General features: G+C 41.4%; 2 protein-coding genes across 3 annotated transcripts; one reads left to right on the plus strand and one right to left on the minus strand.

The window, feature by feature from the left end:
• Positions 1-3,400: 3,400 nt before the first annotated feature.
• sucla2 (succinate-CoA ligase ADP-forming subunit beta) lies at positions 3,401-11,725 on the minus strand. Its single transcript, XM_046848336.1, has 11 exons — positions 11,573-11,725; positions 9,173-9,368; positions 7,224-7,323; positions 6,968-7,130; positions 6,180-6,308; positions 5,945-6,083; positions 5,547-5,708; positions 4,896-5,038; positions 4,696-4,816; positions 4,353-4,441; positions 3,401-4,100 (listed from the first exon to the last, which is right to left on the minus strand). Exons 1-11 carry the CDS (start codon positions 11,705-11,707, stop codon positions 4,026-4,028), a joined length of 1,452 nt encoding a protein of 483 aa, XP_046704292.1. The 5' UTR covers positions 11,708-11,725; the 3' UTR covers positions 3,401-4,025.
• A 47-nt stretch (positions 11,726-11,772) lies between these two features.
• nudt15 (nudix (nucleoside diphosphate linked moiety X)-type motif 15) lies at positions 11,773-13,372 on the plus strand. Of its 2 annotated transcripts, XM_046848373.1 has the most exons (4): positions 11,774-11,909; positions 11,986-12,153; positions 12,548-12,747; positions 13,177-13,372. In XM_046848373.1, exons 2-4 carry the CDS (start codon positions 11,990-11,992, stop codon positions 13,278-13,280), a joined length of 468 nt encoding a protein of 155 aa, XP_046704329.1. In that variant the 5' UTR covers positions 11,774-11,909; positions 11,986-11,989; the 3' UTR covers positions 13,281-13,372. The 2 variants fall into 2 exon arrangements, with proteins under 2 accessions (XP_046704319.1, XP_046704329.1); XM_046848363.1 differs by having other exon boundaries at positions 11,773-12,153.
• Positions 13,373-14,759: the final 1,387 nt, after the last annotated feature.

Raw genomic sequence — 14,759 nt, forward strand, 5'->3', positions numbered from 1 at the left:
CAGCTGAATCAGCTTTATAACCATTTGCAAGATTCATTTACGATCTAACCGAGACATTTTTTTTATTTTATAGTGTGCTGTAGAGTTTTATATCCCCAAACACCTCCTCCTCTTCCTCCTAGCTTTATGTGTGTGCAACTTTCAAGTTGTTGGATTTAAACCAATTATTACATTTCCTTATTTTTTTTTTTTTACTTTCGATTAATGTAATTCAATTCATATATTTTGTATTTATTTTACTAGTATTTAATATTTTATTTGTATGGATATTTGCCATTTATTGAACAGTTTATAATGATATTTATTTATCTTTTTTTTTTTTTTTTTTACATTTTTGTTTACCTTTCTCAATAGTTTCAATATATTTTGGATTTATTTATTTATTTATTCGCTTATTTCATTTAATCGCTCAGAACTTCCAGAACTATTCCTAATGAGTGATCCGTATTTACCTCACTGAGTTGTTCAGTTCCAGTTTAGTGTATATTATTTATATTAATAAACTAAAGGAAATATATGTATACGTAGGTAAAACGTGTTGCTCGGTTTGCTCTCAGCGGCCATGTTGATCTAAACTTGACCTTCTAAAGAAAAAACTCCCAAAATAAAGAGGCATTTTGTTGGTCTGAGGTGGAAAAAGATAAGTTGCACCGTCTAGATTAAAGCAGAAATTAGAGCTGAAAAGAAACTATTACTCGACTCCAGACCTCCAGAGAAGGAGCCTGCTTGATAACAGAGTGAATAAAATACAGTGGCCTTTCCACCCGCTCCTTCCTCGAGTGGCTTCATCAGGCGTCGTCCCCGAGACAAACTCAAATCCCTGAGAAATAACGTTCCACTGCCAGTTTGGTATGGATCTGCTTATTTCACAGGCAAAGCCTTCATATGATAAAGTTGAGCCTTCAGGTGCAGCTGGAGATAAGCTCCGCTTGAAACACACACACACACCATAAAAAAAAACCACAAGCAATTATAATTACCTCAATTTTAGGAAGATGAATGGAGGGAAACTGCAGTGAGAAGGTGATGATTATAAAACTCACCATCTGTAAATAATAGACTGTGACCTCCATAAGTACCTTTCATGAAAATAAGCAGAAATAGTTATATATATATACACACACACACACACACTCACTGGCCACTTTATTAGGTACACCTGTCCAACTGCTCGTTAACGCAAATTTCTAATCAGCCAATCACATGGCAACAACTCAATGCATTTAGGCATGTAGACATGGTCAAGACGATATGCTGCAGTTCAAACCAAGCATCAGAATCGGGAAGAAGGGTGATTTAGGTGATTTTGAACGTGGCATGGTTGTTGGTGCCAGACGGGCTGGTCTGAGTATTTCAGAAACTGCTGATCTACTGGGATTTTCACACACAACCATCTCTAAGGTTTACAGAGAATGGTCCGAAAAAGAGAGAATATCCAGTGAGCGGCAGTTCTGTGGGCGCAAATGCCTTGTTGATGCCAGAGGTCAGAGAAGAATGGCCAGACTGGTTCGAGCTGATAGAAAAGCAACAGTAACTCAAATAACCACTCGTTACAACCGAGGTATGCAGAAGAGCATCTCTGAACTACAGCAGCATAAGACCACACTGGGTGCCACTCCTGACAGCTAAGAACAGGAAACTGAGGCTACAGTTCGCACAGGCTCACCAAAATTGGACAATAGAAGATTGGAAAAACGTTGCCTGGTCTGATGAGTCTCGATTTCTGCTGCGACATTTGGATGGTAGGGTCAGAATTTGGCGTCCACAACATGAAAGCATGGATCCATCCTGCCTTGTATCAACGGTTCAGGCTGGTGGTGGTGGTGTAATGGAGTAGGGGATATTTTCTTGGCACATTTTAAGCCCATTAGTACCAATTGAGCATCGTGTCAACGCCACAGCCTACCTAAATATTGTTGCTGACCATGTCCATCCCTTTATGACCACAGTGTACCCATCTTCTGATGGCTACTTCCAGCAGGATAACGTGCCATGTCATAAAGCGCGAATCATCGCAGACTGGTTTCTTGAACATGACAATGAGTTTACTGTATTCAAATGGCCTCCACAGTCTCCAGATCTCAATACAATAGCGCACCTTTGGGATGTGGAGGAACGGGAGATTCGCATCATGGATGTGCAGCCGACAAATCTGCAGCAACTGCGTGATGCTATCATGTCAATATGGACCAAAATCTCTGAGGAATGTTTCCAGTACCTTGTTGAATCTATGCCACGAAGGATTAAGGCAGTTCTGAAAGCAAAAGGGGGTCCAACCCGGTACTAGTAAGGTGTACCTAATAAAATGGCCGGTGAGTGTATATGTGTGTGCAGGGAACAGAAAGTTCCTTAACACTGCTGTCGTCAAGCCATGTTTGAAAGATATTTGAGATAGAAGAGTGTGTGTGAGTGTGTGTGCACGCGCGTGCATGAAGGGCTAAAAACTCTCTTTAACATGCCCTTGTCCTCCTTAAACCAAAAAAAAAATCTCATCTCCTTACGAGACTCATAAAGAGCATCATTTCCAGCCATGGGCAGCCACTTCATCATTTCTTATCATTGTAGATGAAACCACTACAATGGGACCATTTAGGAATGGATTTATTGGGTTTAATCTCCTATTTCACCATGTGTGTGCACCTGTTCAGGCCCGAGGACAAACCCGAGTTCACCTGGCAGGCTCATGTTAAATTGATGTTCACATTAACACGGGACCAGGACCGAACATAAATCCCTTCACACTTCAGCACAAATACAGCAGCTGTTGAAAATCTGGCGAGAGGAAAAGGACAGCTCATCTACACTTACTGCTATTATTGTGTGAGATTTTTCCAGGTTTAGAAAAATATAAAGCCCAGGGAGGTTTGTTCAGATCTTCACCTGGCCTTGGATTTCTGTTCTTCGCTGCCAGGAGTGGAACATACACCGACCAGGTAGAACATTATGATATAACATTATGAGTGGTGAAGTGAAGAAAACTGAATCTCTCTTCATCAGGGCACATGTTAGTGGGTGGGATTTGTTTATAAGGCAGCAAGTGAACATACACACACACACATACACACACATACACACATACACATACACATACACACATACACATACACACACACACACATACACACACACACATACACACATACACACATACATACACACATACACACACATACACACACATACACACACACACACACATACACACACACACATATACACCCACACATATATACACACATATATACATATATATACACACACACACACACACACACACACACACACACGCACACACACACACACACACACACATATATACACACACACACACACACACACATATATATACACACACACACACACACACACACACACACACATATACACACACACACACAGATTATCATAAAACTGAATTTTATTTCCATCTTTTCTTATTTTATTCTTTCCCTCCTCTTAACCAGTACTTTCTCGTACATTACCAAAAATACACAGTTAGGTTACAGAGATTCCCCAAAGAAGTGGTTGTGCGTTTGAAGGGGGTCGGGAATTGGTGCCGTGCTCTTCAGGAAAACACTGACTGAAGCAGGAAACAAGGATCTTCCTTAGTAACGCAGCTTTTTTTTACATTTTTTTTTTATTCATTTAGAGATATGTGTAATGGTTTTAATCGTACTTTACATTTTTCCAGCTCGGCGTACTTCTGCGTACTTCCTTATAAATACAGTCCCACATAAATAGGTCCACCGCTTCGCAAAACAAAACAAAGACGACGTGAAACAAAACGAAACAAGTAGTAACACTGACCTGACCTAACCAACAAACCCAGGCGAGTGGGGGGGGAGTTTGCGGGAGGAGTGTGTATCTCGTATCTCGTATTTAAGAGCTGGAGCACCTCAGGACTAAGATGTAGTGGCTTCAGAAAGCGTGGTGGATGGGAGACATGGGACTGGGTAGCTAGGAAGTCAGTTCATGGAGTTTTTTCTTGTTGGAGTTTTTTTACGGTTCGTAGACGAGCGATGTCTTTAGATGGGCAGCTGGAATTTTACGTCCACTTGAGCCTCTTTGGCCAAAGAAACGATTTCAGAAAGCTTTACGACCTACGGGACAGAGAAATGGAGCATGATTACAATAAGAATGTATGCAAATAAATTAAAGACGTCAATGTATGCAAATAAATTAAAGACGTCCTGGTTATCATGGTTTCTGTTTGAGGAAAGAAGAGCTGCTGAACTACATTCAGGTTCTGCTACAGTATTTTCTGAGAGCACTGTAGGTCCAGTGGTTAGCTGGTGAATCTTCTGCTGTATGTATAAAAGGTATTATGGTGTTTATGGTGTAAGTGAGTGTACCATCTTAGCTGCTTCATCCAGGTCATCACAGGCCAGGATCTTCAGAGGACTGGCAGCGATTAGAGCCTTTGCGTCATCCACTCTCGTTCCTGCAGGACGACACCGACAGCAGTGTGAGGATTAGCATGAGGAGAAACAGAGAGAGGACGACTTCTCTCCAATCAGATCTCAAACGTTTTTCTTCATATTTCTACAGACTCCGATACAGAAATGTTTAGAAACGTCTTAATCGACCCACAGTGTTTTTTCCTCTTAGGTCAGAACGCAGAAATTGCCTCATTTCCTATTCAACGCTTAATCACTTTTTTCTCTCACTTCCATGAGCTTTGCCATCCTCCCTCACCTTGTAACCGTACTACAATGGGGATTTTTAGATCCAGGTCTCGGACGGCCATAATGATGCCCTGAGCGATGACGTCGCACCTCATGATGCCGCCGAAAATGTTAACGAGGATGGCTTGCACCTTAAAAAAATTCAATAAAAACACACAATCAGAGCTGGACTACCTTCGAACTCGCAAATATGATGAGTTCCTGAGGTACCTTTTTGTCCGAGGTGATGAGCTTGAAGGCTTCCGTCACTTGATGCGCTGTGGCTCCGCCTCCAACGTCAAGGAAGTTGGCGGGCGTCCCGCCATGGAGTTTAATGATGTCCATGGTTGCCATGGCGAGACCGGCTCCATTAACTAATGAGAGTCACATAGAATACGGATTAACATGGCAGAGGTAGAGCTGCGTTTTTGCACTACAAAGGCCTGTTTGTGAAAGGGCCATGTGTTAGAAGTGAGAAGACACTGAAGAAAATTGATGATTTGCCATCTTTCTGAACTGAAGCAATAAAAGCGAACTGTTTGTACCGTATTGAACTGAAATGCATCATATTTTTTTTCCATTGAATCGTGTTGAATCAAATTGAAATCGGATCGTAACGGGGTGAATCGGATCAGATCGGTAGCTGCTTCATATCTTTGATGTATCGTAAGCTGTGCATCGAGACACGAATCACGTCGGCTTCAGTTACGGAGATGTACATCCCATTAAAAGAACATTAAAGAAGTTAGTATATAGCTTCCTTTTGAGGTGGTAGCTCAGTGGTTAAAGCATTGGAGGCTGGATCTGAAGGTCAGCCGGTAGCCTTCACCAAATCCAGACTCCATTAACAATCCACTAGATTTTGCAGGTTGTGTAACTGACCCAAGCAGCCGATGGTGCCGTCCAGGCCGATGTAGTTCAGATCAGCTTTAGCCGCCTCTCGGTCCCTCACGTCCTCCTGACTCCAGTCGCGCAAATCAAACACTTTCTTCTGTCTGTACGCGGCGTTGGCGTCGAAGTTGATCTTAGCGTCCATGCACATCACTGCACGGCACCACAAGGAGACATAAACAAACGCACAAATCGTCAGATAAACCGGCGGCAATAAGCGTTGCCAGGTAAACACAAATTAAACACAAATAATAATCATAATAATAATAATAATGCACACAAAAAGAAACACAAACATATATTTTATGGACAAACGTTTGTGGACACCTGACCATCGTGTGTGTGTATGTGTGTGTGTGTGTGTGTGTGTGTGTGTGTTTGTGCTATACCAATGCCAGAGGAGTCTTCCACCATAGGGTTAATCTCCACCATCGATGCGTCGTATTTGATAAAAAGGTCATAGAGTTTGATCATGTTCTCGGCCGCTTCCTTTATTAAACCCTCTGGGAATCCCATCTTCTTAGCGACCTGGAGGAGGACAGAGGCGAGCGTGTTGGGATGCCAGCTTGTAAGATGTTACAGTTCCATTTACATAATCCGCCATCATCATTCCCTCTGCCTTACCTTTATGGCTTGCTCCATCTTGATGCCCTCGACGATGTCGATGGGCTCTTTTACAATCGCGTCGGGATTCTCGGCTGCCACGTCCTCGATGTTCACGCCACCCTGAGAGCTGCCAATCAGCACTGGGCCCTGAGGAGAGATCATCATCATCATCATCAAAAAAGGAAAGAAACTAATATAAAGCTCTGATATACAGGAGCATGCTGCAGATCGGTCAAGAAGTTCCATCACCAGCTTCTCTCTGGCTTATTGCTAATAAACCCAGAATAACCCCTATACGACTAATACAAATGGTGGATTTATAATATAATGACTATTTATTTCACATTTCATTTCTAAATGATTGATAAATAATCACCTAATCCTGACATATTACGATATATTATAATTAGCTGATATAATTGATAGTAAGTCCGTTACACCCACTGGTCCCCATTAGAGACAGTTTGACACATTCCTTGTTCTTGCGCCCCCTGCTGGACACACTCATAGTTCCGGAATACAGCACCGATCTCCTTCCAGTTACATCATATTCATGTTTGTATACTGGTATTAAAAAGATAAAGATAAAGCAAACAAACCACCATAATAGGATATAATAACATTTCACACACCAGTAATTAAGTGCTGTCCACAAGACGCAATGTTTGAATCTAATTACTGAGCTGTAGTCAAGTCTCTTTAAGCATCGTTGTGATATACCAATTTCAGCCAATTTCTGTTAAAATTGATGTACATTAATATCCCCATCGACCCCACCCCCTAGTGACATCATCAGAGCTCAGGACCTGGAAAGATCTCTCCATGGTGATGGCGAAGTAATACTCTCGGCGGGGATAACGCCGCTCGCAGATGAACACCTGGTTGCAGATGCGACCCGCCTCGCCCGTCTGCTTGGTGAACAGCTTTTTTCCGATCATCTGAGAGGAGATGTCCCTCGCTTCCTCCGGGCTGAGAGCACAGACAAAGATAAAAGAGACGAAATAAACAGTAGAACAAAGGATCCGTGACAGGGGGGCGCCGAAAAGCAAACCTCCTACTCACGAGTAAACGATTCGGACTCCTCCTTTTAATCCTCCCTCAAACGTTCCTTTGCCTCTTCCTCCAGCCAACACTTGAGCCTTCACCACCAGATCCTTAGAGCCTGCACAGGAGACAGAGACACACAAGCAGGAGAACAGTTCCATTAATGCAATTACTGCTCAACTCCCGAATTAGCCGAATCCTTCCGGATTAGGAACAATCTTTTCGAATCCAGATCGTAACCGAGATTGTGCTTCGATATTTTCCACTCAAACCACTGATGGGAAAATAAAAGTGAAACAAAAAGTAACGCTTCAAATAAATAAGAACAGTCACGTCCAAAATGAATAAAAATAAAAAAGACGCATAAGGTGGCATCAGTGATTTTCCCTTTATAGCCTCTAGAGGCCGCTCTCATATTGTTTAACGCAACCCGGAAAAACTGTCAGTGTGAATTTTTACCGACAGCCAATAGTTCCAGCAATTAACTATCGATGTTGATTAATCGATGTGGCAAAACAGATGAATCAGTCGATCTCTAGTGTGGAGTAAGTGTTCTCTCACTGTGTGTTTGTGCAACCATAACAAACTCTCTCCTTCAGTTCAGAGGCATGCTGGTTCATCAAACACACACACACACGCCTACACCCAAAAGATCACATATCCACAAACTATGAGAAAACTCAAGCAAGCAGAATAAATAAAGAACAATCACACTGTGCTGAGTAGAGTTCAACCAATTAATCAGTTTTGCCGATTAATCCGCACCAATAGTTGATTGCTGTAACTTCTTTTGGCTTCTCCCATTAGGAGATTGCTGTTACTATTGGCAAAAACCCACATGCGTCGTTTTTCTGGTTTGCGTATGTTGCTGGAGGTCTGCTGTCGTTACAAGAGTGGCCTCTAGAGGCGTCTCACCGATGCCGCATGCTGTTTATTTTTCCTAATAAAACTGAGCTCTGCACAGAGTGCTATATTAGATTTATTAGTTATCATTTATTAATTAATCATATTTATTTTAATAAGCACATTCTCATGAGTTAAAACTGTTTTTTTTTTTTAAAGTTCAGTACTGTTTTACATGGAGTGGTTGTTTTTTTCCCCAGTATCCATTTAAAAAAAAATGCTAACTGAGACCAGCGGCCATGTTCACTGGGAGTGCCAGAACTTGTGATCACAATCCTGACAACATTCGTTTTGCAGCTGTCGAGCCACACATAATGATCTGGAACCTTACAATTATTAATTAGTGAAAGAACAGAATGTGTGTGCTTCCAGGTGCGCAAACAACACACACACACACACACACACACACACACACACACACACAAACAGAGTACACACAAACAGAGTACACACAGCAGGTGATGTGTGTATGCAGACATCTCTCTCTCTCTCTCTCTCTCTCTCTCTCTCTCTCTCTCACACAAACACTCAGACACTCGCACAAATGCTTAAGTACAGCAAAAAAGGCAAATAGACACACATACAACACACACACACACACACATGCACACACACTTATACAGCACATTCAACAAACACATGCATATCAGGAACCAAGTGTGTTTCAATGCATTTACATTTATGGCATCTGCCAGACACCCTTATCCACAGATTAACTTACATTTACCTTATTCATACAATTGAGCAGCTATGGGGTTAAGGGCCTTGCACAGGGGCCCAGGAGTGGCAGCTTGCATGGATGGGATTCGAACTTATGACCTTCGGATCCAAAATCCAAAGCCCAGTCAGGTTTAGTTTCTTCATTAAGGAAAAAAATTCTTCAACTCAAATCAATGAAAGAATAAGATGCGAGTAAACCTGACGAATCGACACCGTTTGACCAATCAGATGCAGTGCTGATTCATAACACACGTGATTCAGTTTTAAAAGAACATGCACGTGAATGTATGGAAGGTCAGGTGACAGGAGGGTGCACTGTGGCGCGACGTGTTGCGCGTTGTTACCGATCTGCTTGGCGGCGGTGTAGACTTCGTCCGGCGAGCTGGCCACAATCCCTGCAGGCACGGAGATCCCCGCCTCCTTCAGCAAGCCGATGCTCAGGTACTCGTGCAGCGACAGGTTCCTCTGCTGCTGCCCCGTCGCCAAGGGAGACGGCTGGTGGGCATGGTTACCGAACAGCCCTGATGTCCCGGTAATTACCTGGAACAGCAGAGACACAAAAGTAGGGAAAATATCATCATATAGTTCAGTCGAATCATCTCAGGGTCCCGAATGCCCTCAAATACTGATCTTCAGGAGATGAAAACTATATGATGATATGGATGAAGATAATTCAGCAATGCAAACAAATGAATGGTCTTCCCACTATTTTTCATTCAGCAGTACGTTCAATTGGGATTGCTAATGTGAGTGTAAATATAACCAAACACACACACACACGCACACAAAAAAAAACCATTGGAAAAAAACCACACACTGCGTATTCACAACAAGGTCAAATGCCAGCGCTCGACTGTAACATGAGCAGAGACGCAACCTTTGCTCTCGATCCTGTTATGATTTACAAAAAACTGCTTGAGATTTTAGAACATGCATTCAGTATCAATGGCCATGATTTCACCAAACTATGTCTTAAATCTCCAAACTGAGGCCAAGAAACAGCACAGCTACTAGTGAGATGTTCAGGAATATACATATATACATACATATGATACCATCTGATGTTTAATAAACAACAAAATGCTGTCTGGCGTCCACCCAGAGCACATGACTGTGTCCTTTTTATCAACTTAATTGTACAGATGTTTCCTCATGTCTCTGAAATGAAGCCCTGGCTACAGTACGTCACTGAGGATTATTGGACTAAAGAGATATTTATTACAGTGAATGTTTACTAACTGACATTTTATCACCTGATCAGTGCACTAGGATATCTCCTACCACATTACATAAGTCTGGTGAATACACCTGGAATATGAGCTCCTTCTAATGGTCCTTCTAATAGTCCTGTTTATGTGTGTGTGTGTGTGTGTGTGTGTGTGTGTGTGTGTGTGTGTGTGTGTGCACTCATAGACACTAATTCGCATTATATATCTATGCACATACGTTATATTTTTCTAATAGACCCGTTCTCTCTGACCAAATGCACACACGAGACAAGATTTTTTTTTAACTATAACAAATACAACAAACCATGTAAAATTATACTGAACAATCAAAATGTACTTAATATATTAATTTAATAAATGATTCATAAATAATAAATATTATATAGCGCTTTCCATACAGCACGCGTTCTCGCATAAACACAAACCAAGTGATTTGCCTCTAGAGGCCGCTGCCGTAAAGGCAGTGACCGGAACCCGGAAAAACTATTAGTATGTATTTTTTTGCAAATAGCAGATTTTGTCTCCTTGTCTGTACACTCTGATATCCTTTACATGTTCTAGTCTAGAGTTCTAGTTAACCTTAAATGTCCCTGTATATAGATCTTCATCTCTTTATATAGAGAGTGATGGAGCGGCGCCTTTGTAAACCCTTAAACCTGACAAAAAAAGACTTTTTAACTTGAGTTCAATGCTTTGTAAGAGGATACGGCTAAATATAACTGATTCAAAAATAGGATCATTCACACAGCTGTGCCTGACTTAGCAGTGGTATGTATCAGGTTGTTTAAGATGACCTTGAAGTAGGTCTAATTCCTTCTAATAAAATTTGTATTTTTATTTCAAAATCCAGTCCTTTGGAGGTCAAAATCAGGGCAAAACAATACACAAGGAGTGTTTCCATGGCTGGATTCCAAACCAGGGGCCATAATACACTAAGTGCACTACATAGAGTGTGAAAGGACCGTTTTTTGCAGCCTACGTAGTGCACTTTAAAGTAATCAATGTGCGATTTGGGATGCGGCCCCACTTTTGACCGTGTACAGACTTATAAACCCGTTGAACAAAGTGTTGTATAATGTCAAAACGCTAAAATGTTTTCGAATGATTATTGAGTATTATTTTGCAGATATAATATCAGAACAGCGTCAGAAATCGTGGTACTCGCTATGGATTCAATTTCAGTCATTTTGTGTGTTTTTTCCCCCTATATCTGTGACGTCACTAATTCAATTGGCAATTACAAATAAAAAATCCTGGATTGAAAAAAAAATATTTAGTCGTTTTGATCATAACTAAGTTTGATTAACAGATTTAAGTGAAAAAAGTACTTTAAAAGACCGAAGAACAGATTTAATTTCCCGAACAGCGGATATGGGTGAATAATGTTGACAGCTAAGTGGCTAATGTCAAAGCCCGAATCCATTCATCTGAAACCATTCCTTGTGGTATAGCCTTCTTAAAAGATGTGAAATATATCCCGTATGACTCTTGGATATTTCGTTTCGAAAAACCAACCTTTGCTGTTGAACTTAAAGCCGTTCTGGACCCCGAATTCCTCAATCTAGCGGACAACCGGCCGCATATCAGGGACGCCGCCATGTTTCTCTCCGAGCAGCTGGGCTGCGGAAAAGAAAATCCCCCACTGCGCATGCGTACGGAGGAAAATCTACGCAGCGTGCGCCTCCATGCTTTTTGAATGCGCGAAAAAATAGCGCGTAACTATGGCACTGCGTTCATCAGGCCAAACAAAGTGTGATTAGAAATGCTCTCAAGTGTTCAAGCTGATCAAATTTCAGGTTTTTAATTCAAGCATGTTATTCCTCTGAAGATTTAAAGGCACTGGAGAGCAGCAGTAAGTATTGAGTAACTGATTGAGAACTATACAGGAAGGAAGGAGTGTGTGTGTTCAACATATTCCTCAGCTTGAGCACCATGGCAGGGGCTGTTCACAATCATCACGCCCCAAAACGCCCAGGAGTGGGGCTCGGGGTGCTCGTCAGCGATTCCTCCCACCCGGGGTGTGTGCTTCTGGGAAGGAGAAAGGGTGTGGTTGGAAAAGGTTTGCACCAGTTACCTGGAGGTCACATCGAATTTGGGTGAGCGTTCGAAATGTTTTCTGTGTTTGAAGGTGCAATGCGTGAAGCTTAAAAGCATTAAAGATTATTGGTCTGGGAGGTGGTAGATTAGTAGATTATGCTTTGATCCGAAGGTCATGAGTTCAAATCCCAGCACACCAAGGTTCCATTCCTGGGCCCCTGAGCAAGGCCCTTAACCCAATAGATGCTGGGTTGCATGAATGAGATAAATTGTAAGTCTCTCTGAATAAAGCCTTCTGCCAATTGGCATTAATGTAAACAAAAATATATGCGTGTATATATACGCTATATAACACTGTTATATCGTAGTTATTACACATCATACTGGCCAGGATGCATAAAACTCCCAAATAATCCTCAATTAATTCATCATTGTTGTAACAATTTCCTGCAGAGAGACATGGGAGGAGTGCGCGCAGAGAGAGGTGATGGAGGAGGCTGGCATTCGGTTGAAGAACCTCCACTTTGGCACCGTAGTAAACTCCATCAAGCTTGAAGAGGACTATCACTACATTACAATCTTCATGCAGGGGGAAGTGGATAAAGACTTCATAACATCCGAGCCAGTTAACATGGAGCCTGAGAAAAACGAGGGTAAAAAAAAAAAAAAACACGTTTACATGCGAATACATTTGCATATTAATATGAACTCTACAGGCAAAAGTTTGTGGACACCTCAGCGTTAGAGTGGTATGTGCTTCTCTAACATCCTATTTCACATTTAGTCCACATTTGCTGTTATAATAAACTTCACTTTTCTGGGAAGAGGTTCCTCAAGATATTCGAGGGTGCTTGTGGAGATTCATTCAGCTATGAGGGTGTTAGGAAAGTCTGGTACTGATGTAGGTGAGGAAGCCTGGAGTGCTGCAGCAGTTTGAGATCAGAGCTTTAAAGCAGGAGATCTTCATGGACCTGACTTTATGCACAGGAACCGGTTTCTGTCAGCAACACACACTCTTAGACATGGAAAGGTGACACACTTTTAATAAATAATTAATTATGTTTCCTGTGTCTTTTGTTCAGGTTGGTCATGGAGAGCCTGGGACGACTTTCCTCCTCAAGAGCAGCTTTTCTTACCACTGGCCAATCTGAGACAGCAGGGTTTCCAGCCATTCAGAAGGATTTGACTTAAACAAGGAACTGTCTATACTTTCCTGACTTTCTCTGAGGAAACAAATACACTGGATGTGTTAGTAATATTAAACATCTTCCCAACTGAGCTACAGAGACGTCATTTATTTGGAATTTCTCCTGTATTTAATCAATGTTTTGATTTCGATTCCTATCTCTAAGAGAATTACTCTTACAGAAAGTGTGTAGACACCTGACGGTGTGGCATGTGCTTCTTTTGAACATCCCATTCCACATTTATTCCCCATTTGCTGTTATTAAAAACCCTCAGTCTTCTGGGAAGATGTTCCACTAGATTTCTTTTTTGATTTGTTTGAAATTCATTCAGCCGCAAGGCTGTTAGTAAAGTCAGGTACAGATGTAGGTGAGGTGAGGAGGCCTGGAGCAAGAGATCTTCTACCCCAAACAATGTATAGCAGATCTTCATGGAGCTGGCTTTGTGCACAGGTGTCATGCTGGAACAGGTTTTGGTCTCCTAGTTCAAATGAAGGAAAAAAGGGCACTCAAGATCTTCACACTGAAGACCGGTCAAAGGGAGAATTATCTTCAGTGTAAAGATCTTGAGTGCCCTTTTTTCCTTCATTTGAACTAGGAGACCAAAACCTGTTCCAGAAGATCTTTTGGGAGAAGTCCTGGCATCTGGCATGTTAATATTTATTAATATTTATATCCAAGAGTTATTATAAAATGAATTTCTGGTTTTAGTTCAAACTGTCATCAACATGTTGGTTGGTGTTAAAGTGCTGGGTGGTTTTCTACGTTTGATTACCTGCAATGCAGTGGGATTCAAAGGAATTGTGCAATCTGTACTTCCCTAGGGCCGACCATTAAAAGCCAGGAAACGTCTTTAAATTCTTTTTAACAAGTTAGGGTAGTTTTCTCATTTTTATGGGTTCCGTACCATCAACATGTTGCATCAATATGGACACAGCAGCGAAAATAAACAAAGCAGCACTTCTTATCTTTAAACCAGTTGTGAAAAGTCACATTTTTTCTTGAGATCAGTCAAACGTACAGGTATATTTGGTGGTTAAATATGTAATGCTAAATATACAGGTCGCTTGGTGGAAGAGGGAAATATTTTGATGGTTAAATGCATGCTAACATGGCAGCATTTTCATGTCATTGAAGAAAAAAAAAACGTTTTGTCATTTTGACTTACAAATGAACACTTATCTTAAGTCGAATGTACGATTTGATCCGATTTCGATTTGATTCAACACAATGCAATACGATGCAATGGAAAAAATATAATGCTAAGCAATTCATTATAGTACGGATTGCTCACTTTTATTTCTTCGGTTCAGACACACGACAAATCATACATTTACGTAAGTGCCTTCTGACTTTTAAACGCATGGCACTTTCACGAACAGGCCTTCGTAGTGCAAAAAAATCTAGAAAGAAAAACGATCCGGGAAGATGCAGCTCTACCTCTGCCATGTTAATCCTGAGTGCCTCCGTAGTGCTGCTGA

The sequence above is a fragment of the Silurus meridionalis genome, chromosome 1, assembly GCF_014805685.1.
Source record: "Silurus meridionalis isolate SWU-2019-XX chromosome 1, ASM1480568v1, whole genome shotgun sequence".
Lineage (NCBI taxonomy): Eukaryota > Metazoa > Chordata > Actinopteri > Siluriformes > Siluridae > Silurus > Silurus meridionalis.